An 11,142-nucleotide genomic window follows, 5' to 3' on the forward strand; every position below is an offset into this window, starting at 1 on the left:
TATAAAAAAAAAAAAATCCACCCTAAATGCTTGTGGATTAGTTGTATATTGGATTGCACCCTTTAAAATCTGAAAGATCAGCCTGCCCTCAGAATGACTGTGTGTGTGTGTGTGTGTGTGTGTGTGTGGGTGTGTAAGTGCACATGCGCACACATGGGATTATTAAATAAAATATTGCTACCTTGTCTTTCTGAAATACTTAAGAAGACATAAAGGTACCCACATGTTGGCAAAATATATTTTATTTGTTCATACAAAGAAATAGTATGAATTACCAGAATTTCATTTGCCTAGAAACATCTTTCTCTGTGTAAAATTAATTTGTGTTATACATAGGACAAAATACTTGATTTAATTTTTTGTACATATTGGCTATCCTAACATCCAAGTTATCAAAGACATACTGCTAGAATTTGCACAGTATTTTAGATTACTGGGTTGAATGAGACTCAGGGATAAATTAATGTCACAAAAGTGAAAAACCATCTAACCACACCTTTTAAGTTTTATTGGCCATCCTCTTGACAAGCTGAAAAGAAAAGTCACATTAGCTTCCGTGTCAGCGTCTTAGGTATGTACTGTTTCTAGTATACTGGAACCTTCCATTATCCTTTTTTACAAAAATATCCTGGCAGGATCTGAAACTGTTTCTCCAAATGTCTAAAATGTATCTGTCACTCAAAATGACCCCCAAAGAGAATCCTGGGAAGAAAACAATTTCTCCTCCTCCGTCAACCAATTAAGTATTTATTAAACAGTCACTACACTTAAAATACCTTTCCAGGTACCACCTACTAAGTTAACAGACTACTGTTCAAACACCGCAAAGAAAGCATGAACTAGATAGAAACAAGAAAAACCTCCCAATTTTTTTGTTGTTGAACTTTTTGTTTGTTTTTAAATGAGAAAAGAAACAAAACTGAGGAAAAAAAATAAAGTACTCCAATGAATATCAGAACTTTTCCTGTAAATTGGAGGAAGCCCAAAACACATGCCAGGACAAATTGCCGAAACAGAAAAGGGTGTTTGTCTCCTGGCAGCTAAAAAGTTAAGCTTGGTGGTCTTGCAGATTGCTAGAACAGGGAGAAATCTAAGGCTTACGTTACCTAACTTCCGCAGGAGGAAGATGACCGTCAGATGACGGGGTGCAAGCTCCGGCAGATGCTGCCACCAGATCTGTCAGGAACTTTAAGCCATCAGACCTTTATGAGGAGATGTACATGATGTTTGATTTGTCTTACATAGAAAAACTTGCTGTATTCCATCTGTACTAATTATGGACATCTGTTGGAATTCAAGGATTTGACCCAGAATAGAATTTTGACTCACTTCAGTGTTCATGACTAAATGACCCTCCTTCTACCAGAAAAATTTCCTGTTTCAGTTTTAAGGCAGGGAATAAAGAACTTAATAAAACATTGTCCAGCTTGGAAAGAGGGTGGGGCCCTGAAGGGGAGGGAAAAGCTCCTGCGTGTTTTCCTATGGCTTTGTTGCATACTCTTCTCTCAACTCTTCCGTAGTTCCACATCGACAGCCACATCAGACCATCCGAGTGGTCAGAAATTAGACAGGGCAAGACCAGGTAAAAGACTTGGATACTGCCTTTTACTTCAAGCCAAGTTTGCTGTAAACCGAAAAGAGGTGTTCTCAGTTTGATTTCAAATAAATGAAAAAATGCACGACCAATTAGCACCCTTTTGCAGGTGTTTTTCACACCCACTCATCAAGAAGGCAGAACCACACTATGATTCGGGTATTTCCCTAAGTGCAGGTCCCACATTACTTTCTGGAGACCGTGGAAAAGCTAAGAAATGGATATAGCATTGGAGAACAGGGAGAAACCTGACATGCGCAGATCCCCCATGAGCTTCCTCCAAAACAGAACCTACACAATGATGGTTTGGCTGCTAAGTGTAAGCTAGTTAGATGTAGGCTAAAACTTTTGGGCAAATACAAACCGGATTTTCAAGACATCACTTAAAGACCAGTGACATCTCTGATCAATTTCCAAAAATGAATTATCTTTTCCTCTTTTCATACAATGTTTCTTATACTATCAGGCAAGTGATCCCATACAACATACAGAAGTGTCCTTTGTAACTATCCCATCCCAACCATTTTGACAATATGTCTATCTTCCCACATATTCCTTGATGGAAGTATAACTGAAATCACAATCCTTTTACGGTAGAAGCATTCTGGTTTAAAAGGTTTAAAAAACTGAGGTTAAATTAAACATGTCATTATGTGATATTGCTATATGTTTAACCAACTGCCCCTGTATTACTATATGGCTATTCAATTGCCACTATATTGCTATCTGGTTACCCAACTGTTATAAACCAACAGAAAGGCACGGGGAGAGCATTCTGCACATCAGTGACAGTGCTGCTAACCCTTCTGTCAAGACCTGGCTAAAACAAGGGACAGCTGTATGAGCATCAGGTTCAAGGGTTTACAGGCAACATGGAGCCAGCTTTACCAACCTTTTTTTTTTTTTTTTTAACAAGGGCCACTCTTCGTTCTTGCTGTTTGGCCACTGGCTACCACCCATATTATCACTCTGAGAGATCATTCTGAGATGAGCTAGGAATTCCAAAGACACATCAAGCTGAGGTGTCAGACTCCCTTCCTCTGCCAGGCTGCCTGTCCTTTTGAGGCCTTTGTCCTTTCTGCCTATTGAGGCTGTGAGCCTGCTGCCCAACACTGGCTGGCTCTGTACCTAGCAGCACCTTGGTAGACACTGATGCCGAGGGACACAGCTGACCCCTCTGAGTCTCGACACCCAGCGCCCTTGGTTTGTGCCGGCGGCTCTGCTAGCCTACGGGATTCTTTGGTGTGTCAAAGCAGAACTGTCTGCCTGGGGAACGCAGCATGGTGTAGTTTCATGCAAATTAAAGGAGATCATCTTGATTTCTAAAGCAGCACCCAAGCATCTCACACATGTGACCTTGGAAAGAAGGGGCAACAATCTGCATGCACTTCAAACTGGTTAATGAACCAGGGAATGGGGCAGAGGAGGATACAGGGCCATCCTTCAAAAATCAAAAGCTGAAGTCAATGGACCCTAGCAATCTGACTCTAAAAGGATGTGGATAGCGGGCGCAGTGGCTCACGCCTGTAATCCCAGCACTTTGGGAGGCCGAGGCAGGCGGATCACCTGAGGTCGGGAGTTCGAGACCAGCCTGACCAACATGGAGAAACCCTGTCTCTACTAAAAATACAAAATTAGCCAGGTGTGGTGGTGCATGCCTGTAACCCCAACTACTTGGGAGGTTGAGACAGGAGAATTGCTTGAACCGGGAGGCGGAGGTTGTGGTTAGCCCATATTGCGCCATTGCACTCCAGCCTGGGCAACAAGAATAAGACTCCATCTCCAAAAAATAAAATAAAATAAAATAAAGGATGTGGATGTCCTTGTAAAGGGAGTGAGAGATTCCTCCATGTACTGAATGGAGGTGGGGACAGAACCCTAGCCCTGTGGCATTCAGGCTACATCATTGGACCCACATCTGCAAGGAGGCTGCTACATGAGGTCTGCCCTTCAGAATACAGCCCTGCTGAGGCAGCTCAGCGTTCCTACAAGGTACACAGGCAGGAAGAGACAGGGAAGCTGGAATGGGACACCCAAGACAAGACAAGGAGGCAGCAACTGGAGAACTCAGACGGTGACTGAAGGCTGAATACCCGTAACAACAAAAATCTCAAGTTGTGCTTTTCTTTGTTTTAAATATAACAGGTAGGGGAGAAGAAAGAAATGGAAGCACCATCAATTGTGAGGAAGAGAACAAAATTTTAGAGTTAAACACTTTGGAATGTTAACAGATTATGAAGCTAACTCTCTCAAGAGTGTGGCTAGGCAGCTTAGTGAATTAATTGCTTATGAATTAAAAATAAATTATTATAAAATAGATTTCTGTACATTTTACATACATATAATCTCTGTCAATAGATAAGCCACGTGGGTAAGGTACACAGCCCTGGTCTGTTCAATCCCAGCCAAAGTCGTGCCCGGTCATCTGGTAGAACTTGAGGTTGAAAGGCCGGTAGAACTCGCGCAGCCTGCGCACCACCTCGCGGTCGATCTCAGGGTGGGTCCTGCCCTTGGTCTTGCCCAGGCAGTGGGGCCGGCTGCTGCCCTCCGCCTTCTTCAGGCAGGGGAAGCCCTTGGTCTTGTTGAAGTAGAAGTGCTTGTCCGTGATGATCCGCTTGAGGCCCAGGAAGTCCTGCACGCGGCCCAGCTCGCCGGCCGGGTCGCTGATGAGCCGCTCGCCGCTCACGAAGAGCATCTGGCGGATGGGGAAGTGGCGCAGCCAATGCTCCAGGTGCTTGGCGTAGATGCCGATCTGGATGGCGCTCCACGACGTGTCGATGAGGCCCGTCGTCCTGTTTTTGAACGTCAAGCTCTCGAAGGTGGGGATGTCGGGCCGCTTGGACAGCGTCTGTGTGTAGTCCGAGATGGCCCTGGTCACCGGGTCCCGCACCACCACGATGAGCTTGGTGTCCTTGGACATGGCCGAGATGCGCGCGGGCGCCTCCCGCGTGACGAAGTAACTGGGCGTCTTCTCCATGGTGATCTGCCCGTCCAGGGTTCTGGGCATCAGGTCCCTGAGAAAAGCAAGCAAACAAACCGGGGTCAGAAGGTGACGCCTCTCTGGCCACACGTCTTAAGGTCACCACTTCGAATCCCAGCTCCCTCTTATTTCTGGAAGCAGTGGTAGAAACATGTAAAAATGCAAGTGGAACTTTAGCGATGAAAGGTACATGAGCATCCCACCTGGTTTGGAGGGCAGGTACCATCTACCGGAAACACGAAGGCCCCTTCACCAAGGGTGAAAGAGCAAGCTACCTGTTTCTCTAAGATTCTCTTGTGGGTATAACCTTCCCTTATTTTCGCAGCTTTCAGATTGCCCCAAGCATCTCGTGCCAAAATACAAAAGCCTTTGGCCTCTGATAAGTGCCTTTCCTAAAAATATAGCACCCAGGACTCCCAGAGATTTCACTGTCCATGAGTCCGGCCGCTAGTCCGCCTTCCCACACTTGCCAAACCCAAGCAAATGTGCCGTGGACACCGGAAGGAAAACATCCCTCGGGTCCAGCCCAGTTGTTCCAGGTTTATCACAGTGACTGCTGACAAAGCCTTTACTCCACAAAGCAACAAAGCACACAGCAGTCAAAAAATTCGGTGACATCAGGTAAGTAAACTGATACAAACATGCCACGAGAAAATTCCCAAGACACAATTCTAGAAACCTCCAAAAATACTTTAGAGGGGGTACTATGCTCACTACTTGGGTGACGGGATCAATGGTACCCCAAATATCAGCATCATGGAATATGCCCATGTAACAAATACCTGCATGTGTATCCCCTGAATCTAAAACAAAAGTTGAAATTATAAACAACAATTAAAAAAAAAAAAAACAAAAACGGGCTGGGTACAGTGGCTCACACCATTAATCCCAGCATTTTGGGAGGCAGAGGCGGGCAGATCACCTGAGGTCAGGAGATTGAGACCAGCCTGGACAAAATGGAGAAACTCAGTCTCTACTAAAAGCTAAAAAGAAATTACCCAGACATGGTGGTGCATGTCTGTAATCCCAGCTACTTGGGAGGCTGAACAGGAGAATTGCTGGAACCAGGGAAGCAGAGGTTGCAGCAAGTCGAGATGATGCTATTGCACTCCCACCTGGGCAACAAGAGTGAAACTCTGTCTCAAAAAAAGAAAAAAACAAAAAAAAAAGGCTGGGTGCGGCGGCTCACGCCTGCAATCCCAACACTTTGGGAGGCCGAGGCTGGCGGATCACGAGATCAAGAGATCGAGACCATCTTGGCTAACACGATGAAACCCCATCTCTACTAAAAATGTAAAAAATTAGCCAGGCGTGGTGGCGGGCGTCTGTAGTCCCAGCTACTCAGGAGGCTGAGACAGGAGAATGGCGTAAACCTAGGAGGTGCAGCTTGCAGTGAGCCGAGATCGGGCCACTGCACTCCAGCCTGGGCAACAAAAAACAAACAACAACAACAAAAAAAATTAAATGAGGTTAGATCTAGCAATCTCATTTCTGGATATATATGTGTGTGTATATATATATATATACACAGACACAAAGGAATTGAAATTGGTATGTCAAAGAAATATCTGCATTTCTCTGTTCATTTTATAATAGCATTATTCAAAACTGACAAGATATGGAAGCCACTTAAGTGTCTATCAACAGAGAACAGATTTTTTAAGTGTAGTATATATGCACAATGAAATATTATACAGCCTTTAAAAAGAAGGAAATTCTGTCATTTGCAATAACATGAATGCAACTGTAAGACGTTATGTTAAGTGAAATAAATCAGCACAGAAAGACAATACTGTGTTATCTCATTTATATGTAGAATCTAAAAAAGTTGATCTCACAGAAAGAAAGTAAAAATGTGGTTACCAGAGGCTGGTTGGGGGATTAAAGGGAAGATGATGAAAGACAAGATGTTGATCAAGGGGTTCTAAGTTTCAGTTAGACTGGAGAAATAAGTTGTAGTGATCTATTTCACTGCATAGTGACCACAGTTAATAATAATGTATTGTGTATTTCAAAACTTCTACAAAAACAGATTTTCAAGTTTACCACACACAAAAAATGGTAAGTTGGTGAGGTGATGGATATGTTGATTTGCTTGATTGAATCTTTCTTTTTTTTTTGAGACGGAGTCTCGCTCTGTCACCCAGGCTAGAGTGCAGTGGCATGGTCTCGGCTCACTGCAACCTCTGTCTCTCAGGTTCAAGCAATTCTCCTGCCTCAATCTCCTGAGTAGCTGGGACTACAGGCGCCCACAACCACGTCCAGCTAATTATTGTATTTTTAGTAGAGACGGGGTTTCACCATGTTGGCCAGGATGGTCTCGATCTCCTGGCCTTGTGATCTACCTGCCTCGGCCTCCCAAAGTGCTGGGATTAAAGGTGTGAGCCACTGCTCTTGGCCATTGATTAAACCTTTCTGGAATGTAAACGTAGATCAAAATATCATCTTGTACCCCCAAAATATGCACAATTATTTATTACAAATAATTTTTTAAAAAAAGGAAAAAAATTAAAGGAAAGTCATAAAGCTGACTCAGTTTAGCTTAAATTAGCTCCTTAAATTGGTTAAGGAATTTGGGCTCTAAAGTCAGACTGCCTGGGTTTAAATCCTGACTCTACCACTTATAAGTTATGTCACTTTGAATAAGTTATTTAACTTTTCTGGGCTTCTTTTTCTCGTCCACAAAAATGGAGCTACCAATACGTATTCATGGAAGTTTAATGAGGATTAAACAATTAATCATTATAATACGATTAGAACACACCTGACATATGGAATATACTTGACAAATATCAGCCACTACTACTGTCATTATTATTATCATTATTAAGTTGCTCAATACACAGTCTATGGTATGTGATAGAACCAAAATTCAGCATATGTGTATAAGTGCTAGCGTGTATGCATCAAAAGGAGGTGTGTTATCTAAGTGGATACTAAGCGTTGGCCACAGATCTACAATCAGGCAAGTTATTATTTACAAGTCCGATAATTTATTGTGTGCCTGCGATTATTCTAGATATCATGTTAGAGGCTATATCATCTATTAGCTATCTACTATGGAATAGAGATTTCTGATTGATTCCTGCCTAGGCACAGGAATTAAAGGGGAAAAAAAGAGACAATTTCCACATTATTTTTGACCAAATATTTACCTCTCAGTAAGGCATTCTAAGCTTCAAGCCATCTTAATCCACGGAGACCACAATTGCCCTGTCTAGCACTGATAGGGAAACCACAGAAACTTTATCACAGGAGACAGAAAAGGCAATTCTCTAGCGGGCAGGCACTCCTTCTTCCGGACTGCCAACAGGGAGTTTGAAGAAGGGTGTTTTTCCCTTAAGGAAGATTGCTCAGCAGCACTGCAGTCAGCCTTGGTTTAAGCTAAAGCTGGATTGACCCACTTTGCCCATTAACCACTTAAATTAATGTAGCAGTGTCATCAGCCTAATGTGGTTGAGGATTAGAGAGAGTCTCGGCTCGCAACTTATTTTGCATTTGACCAAAAAGCAGGTCAAGTCAGATAAAGCCCAACTTCTTTTTCCTCTGTGTTAAACCATCTGCAACTAGACAGTTTACAAGAAGTTAATATTCAGAATCAAAGCATTATCACCACGATTGAAGGAATATACCAAACCCCAAGGTTCTTCAGGGCCGTTGCAGAGAAGGGGGTTTAGGGGCATACTCGGTGTCAGTCTGACCTAGCATGGGCTTGGAAGTCAGGCCACCGAGTTTGACTCTCAGCACTTCCATTTACTAAGGTGTGTGACCCTGGGGGATACATCACTTAATCTGTTCATGCTGCAGTTTTCTCATCTGAATTAAAAAAAAAAAAAAAAAAAGATGATGTTTGCCTCCCAGGGCTTTTGAAAGAACTGCAAAGTTGGCTTTGGTACCCAGCCTGGTACCTAGTAGGCTGTTAGAAAAATGTTATCAATTATCTTCTGTTGACAGGATCTTGGAAAGGATGTAAGGAAGCAAGGTTTTTGCGCAGGGGACTTGTCACTCATTCAGTTCTACCCCACAGTGGGGCAATGAGGGAGGTTTGGCTCCTGGAAGAGGCTAAGTGCAGGAATGCTGGATTCCGCTTTCAGCCTGCCTGGGGTCCACAGCCTTCCCTGAACTCTGCAGCCGGAATTTCCTCACTGGCCCTAAAGAAGGGTTTGTCAGTAGCTGAACAGAATGCTAAATTGGCAATTGTGTATAAGAAACCACATAATAAAGCTAGTAAAAAGGAAATGAGAGATCAACCATAAATAAAGATTCCCTGAGCTGTGGGCAGATTTACTGTGCTCGACCGCCTGCTGGTCCCCTCAACCATATAAGAGTCCCTCTCCCCAGGACAGTCTGGTGTTTGTCTACATGTGTCAGAAAGCACTCAAGGAGCCTCAGAATTTATTTTGATTATTGTCAAAATAACCGAGTCAGGGGAACTACTGCTGTGACAAAGAGACTTCTAAGCCCTGGTCCAGTGGAGGCTCTGGGGCTGCTCTCCCCTCAGCATGCCTGGGTGCAGACAAGCAGTGGCTGAGAAGTGAGATCCACAACAGAATTTATCATTTTGGCAAATGCCTCCTGAGCCCTCTCCAAAGGCTTCCTGGGACACATCTGTAGTAGGCGCTGGGCTCAGACCCTGGCATCTCCCAGCATGCCCCTGTGGATCCATCTGTTACAGAAAAAAATTACTCAGCCGGGCTCGGTGGCTCACGCCTGGAATCCCAGCACTTTAGGAGGCCGAGGTGGGTGTTCACTTGAGGTCAAGAGTTCGAGACCAGCCTGGCCAACATGGTGAAACCCCATCTCTCCTAAAAATACAAAAATGAACTGAGCATGGTGGCACACATGCCTGTAATCCTGGCTACTCGGGAGGCTGAGACAGGAGAATCTCTTGAGCCTGGGAGGCGGAGGTTGCAGTGAGCTGAGATTGTGCCACGGCACTCCAGCCTGGGCAACAGGGCGAGACTCTGTCTCAAAAGAAAAAAAAAAAGAAAAAATTAGTCAATCACGCTTGTTAAATCACAGTAGCAAAGACTTTATTCAGGACCATCGTGATAGGTATAGAGACCCACTGCAGTGGAGTCTTGCAGTGACAGGGAGACAGACTGGCCTCAACTCAGAACACAGCATGGGCAGGCGGGGTTTATAACCAAGGCTCAGGGTGGAATCAGTGGGTAGAAAATTACTACGAGGTGCCATGAGGGATAAGGGAAATTCTGGCTAAACCGATCTAATGGGACTCTCTCTGAAGACAGGCCAAAGTGACCAGACATCACCTGGGGGCTGGTGGAGGCTGAGGAGCCTGATAAGATATCAAGGGTGAGGAGTTCATGCTAAAATGACTTATCAGGGGCTTTGCTAAGACTGGGTTTTACAAGGAAGTACACAGGAGGTCCCGGGAGAAGGTTCAGGAGGCAGACTGAAGTTTGGTCAAGCAAAGAACCTTTGTCACACCAAGTGAGAAGCATGGCAGGCCTGAGAAGTGTGTGAACGGCTCCTGGCACAGACCCATCCAGGCAAGTCCCTTTTTGCCCCTTTGGCTGCTCTTCTTCTGCCACCCTCACCCCACCACCACGCAGTCCTGGAGTCAAGTTCTTTCCATTCACTAACTGGGCACACCTTCCTCTTCCTCCACCCTTCCTCTAGGCACGCTTTCCTGCCCTCACTCTCAGAAACCTCTCTGATCCAAACAGTGGCACAGAGAAGAAAGGATGAGGATGCGGCTGAGGGTCAGACTCCCTCACATGAAATCTACGTGCCCATCCCAGCAACCTCAACAGCCTGTCCAGCCCCAGGCTGGCCTCCACAGTGAGCATATGATGCAGGTTAATGGAGTCACTCATTATGAAAGCCAGTTTCTCAAAGGGATAGTCAGAGCTCATAATTATATAGCGCCCTGGAGCTTGCGAACTTTCACCTGCTTTATCACCTACTTTAGCGCCTTTGTGGTAGTTACTGTAATCTCCAATTCAAATGAAGACACTGAGTCTAAAGGAGAGAGGGTGACTCACTTGGAGATGGGTCACCAGCTGCAGGTCAGAGAGTTGGGACGTGTAGTCAGCTCTCCTGATGGGCCTCCTTCCATTCATGATGATCCTCTCTCTTAACACACCTTTGCTTCTTCTTAATAGGATTTAGACCATGTAGAGCTACACACCGGTCCTCTCTTTAAATAGATTTCTGTATTTTTTTCTTTCATTCATAGATTAGTAGCCTAATCGGTATTTCAGTGCTAATCAGATCACTGCCGATCATAACTGTTCAAATAGGCCTCCAATTTCGAAACAATAAGGTTCTTTGGTTTACATGTTCCCATTGTTAACTGCCTTGTATGGGGCCTGGAAAATGACCAATCATTGCAACAGCACCTCCTCTCCAGCAATGCTGCCTCACCTCTTCTTCCCCTCTTTACCGCGTGGGCAGGAAGGGATAGCTTTTTGAAAAGCACATAAATCTGGCACATATCACTAATAGATGTCTGTGAGGCCGATGGGGCTAGACAGCAATCTCCAGTCCAAAGCTAGGGAAGACACAATGCTCACAGCCCACAACAGTATTCCCTGGGATGTGC

General features: G+C 44.6%; 1 protein-coding gene across 1 annotated transcript in view; it reads right to left on the minus strand.

Annotated features, from left to right (window-relative positions):
* Positions 1-226: 226 nt before the first annotated feature.
* LOC105539455 (heparan sulfate glucosamine 3-O-sulfotransferase 3B1-like) overlaps positions 227-11,142 on the minus strand; it is a 64,977-nt gene continuing 54,061 nt past the window's right edge. The window contains exon 7 of the mRNA XM_011979748.1: positions 227-4,608. Within this exon, the coding sequence (XP_011835138.1) occupies positions 3,990-4,608 (619 nt within the window). The 3' untranslated portion in view covers positions 227-3,989. The remainder of the gene's footprint in view (positions 4,609-11,142) is intronic.

This window comes from Mandrillus leucophaeus, unplaced genomic scaffold (assembly GCF_000951045.1).
Source record: "Mandrillus leucophaeus isolate KB7577 unplaced genomic scaffold, Mleu.le_1.0 Scaffold205, whole genome shotgun sequence".
In the NCBI taxonomy this organism is placed as follows: Eukaryota; Metazoa; Chordata; class Mammalia; order Primates; family Cercopithecidae; genus Mandrillus; species Mandrillus leucophaeus.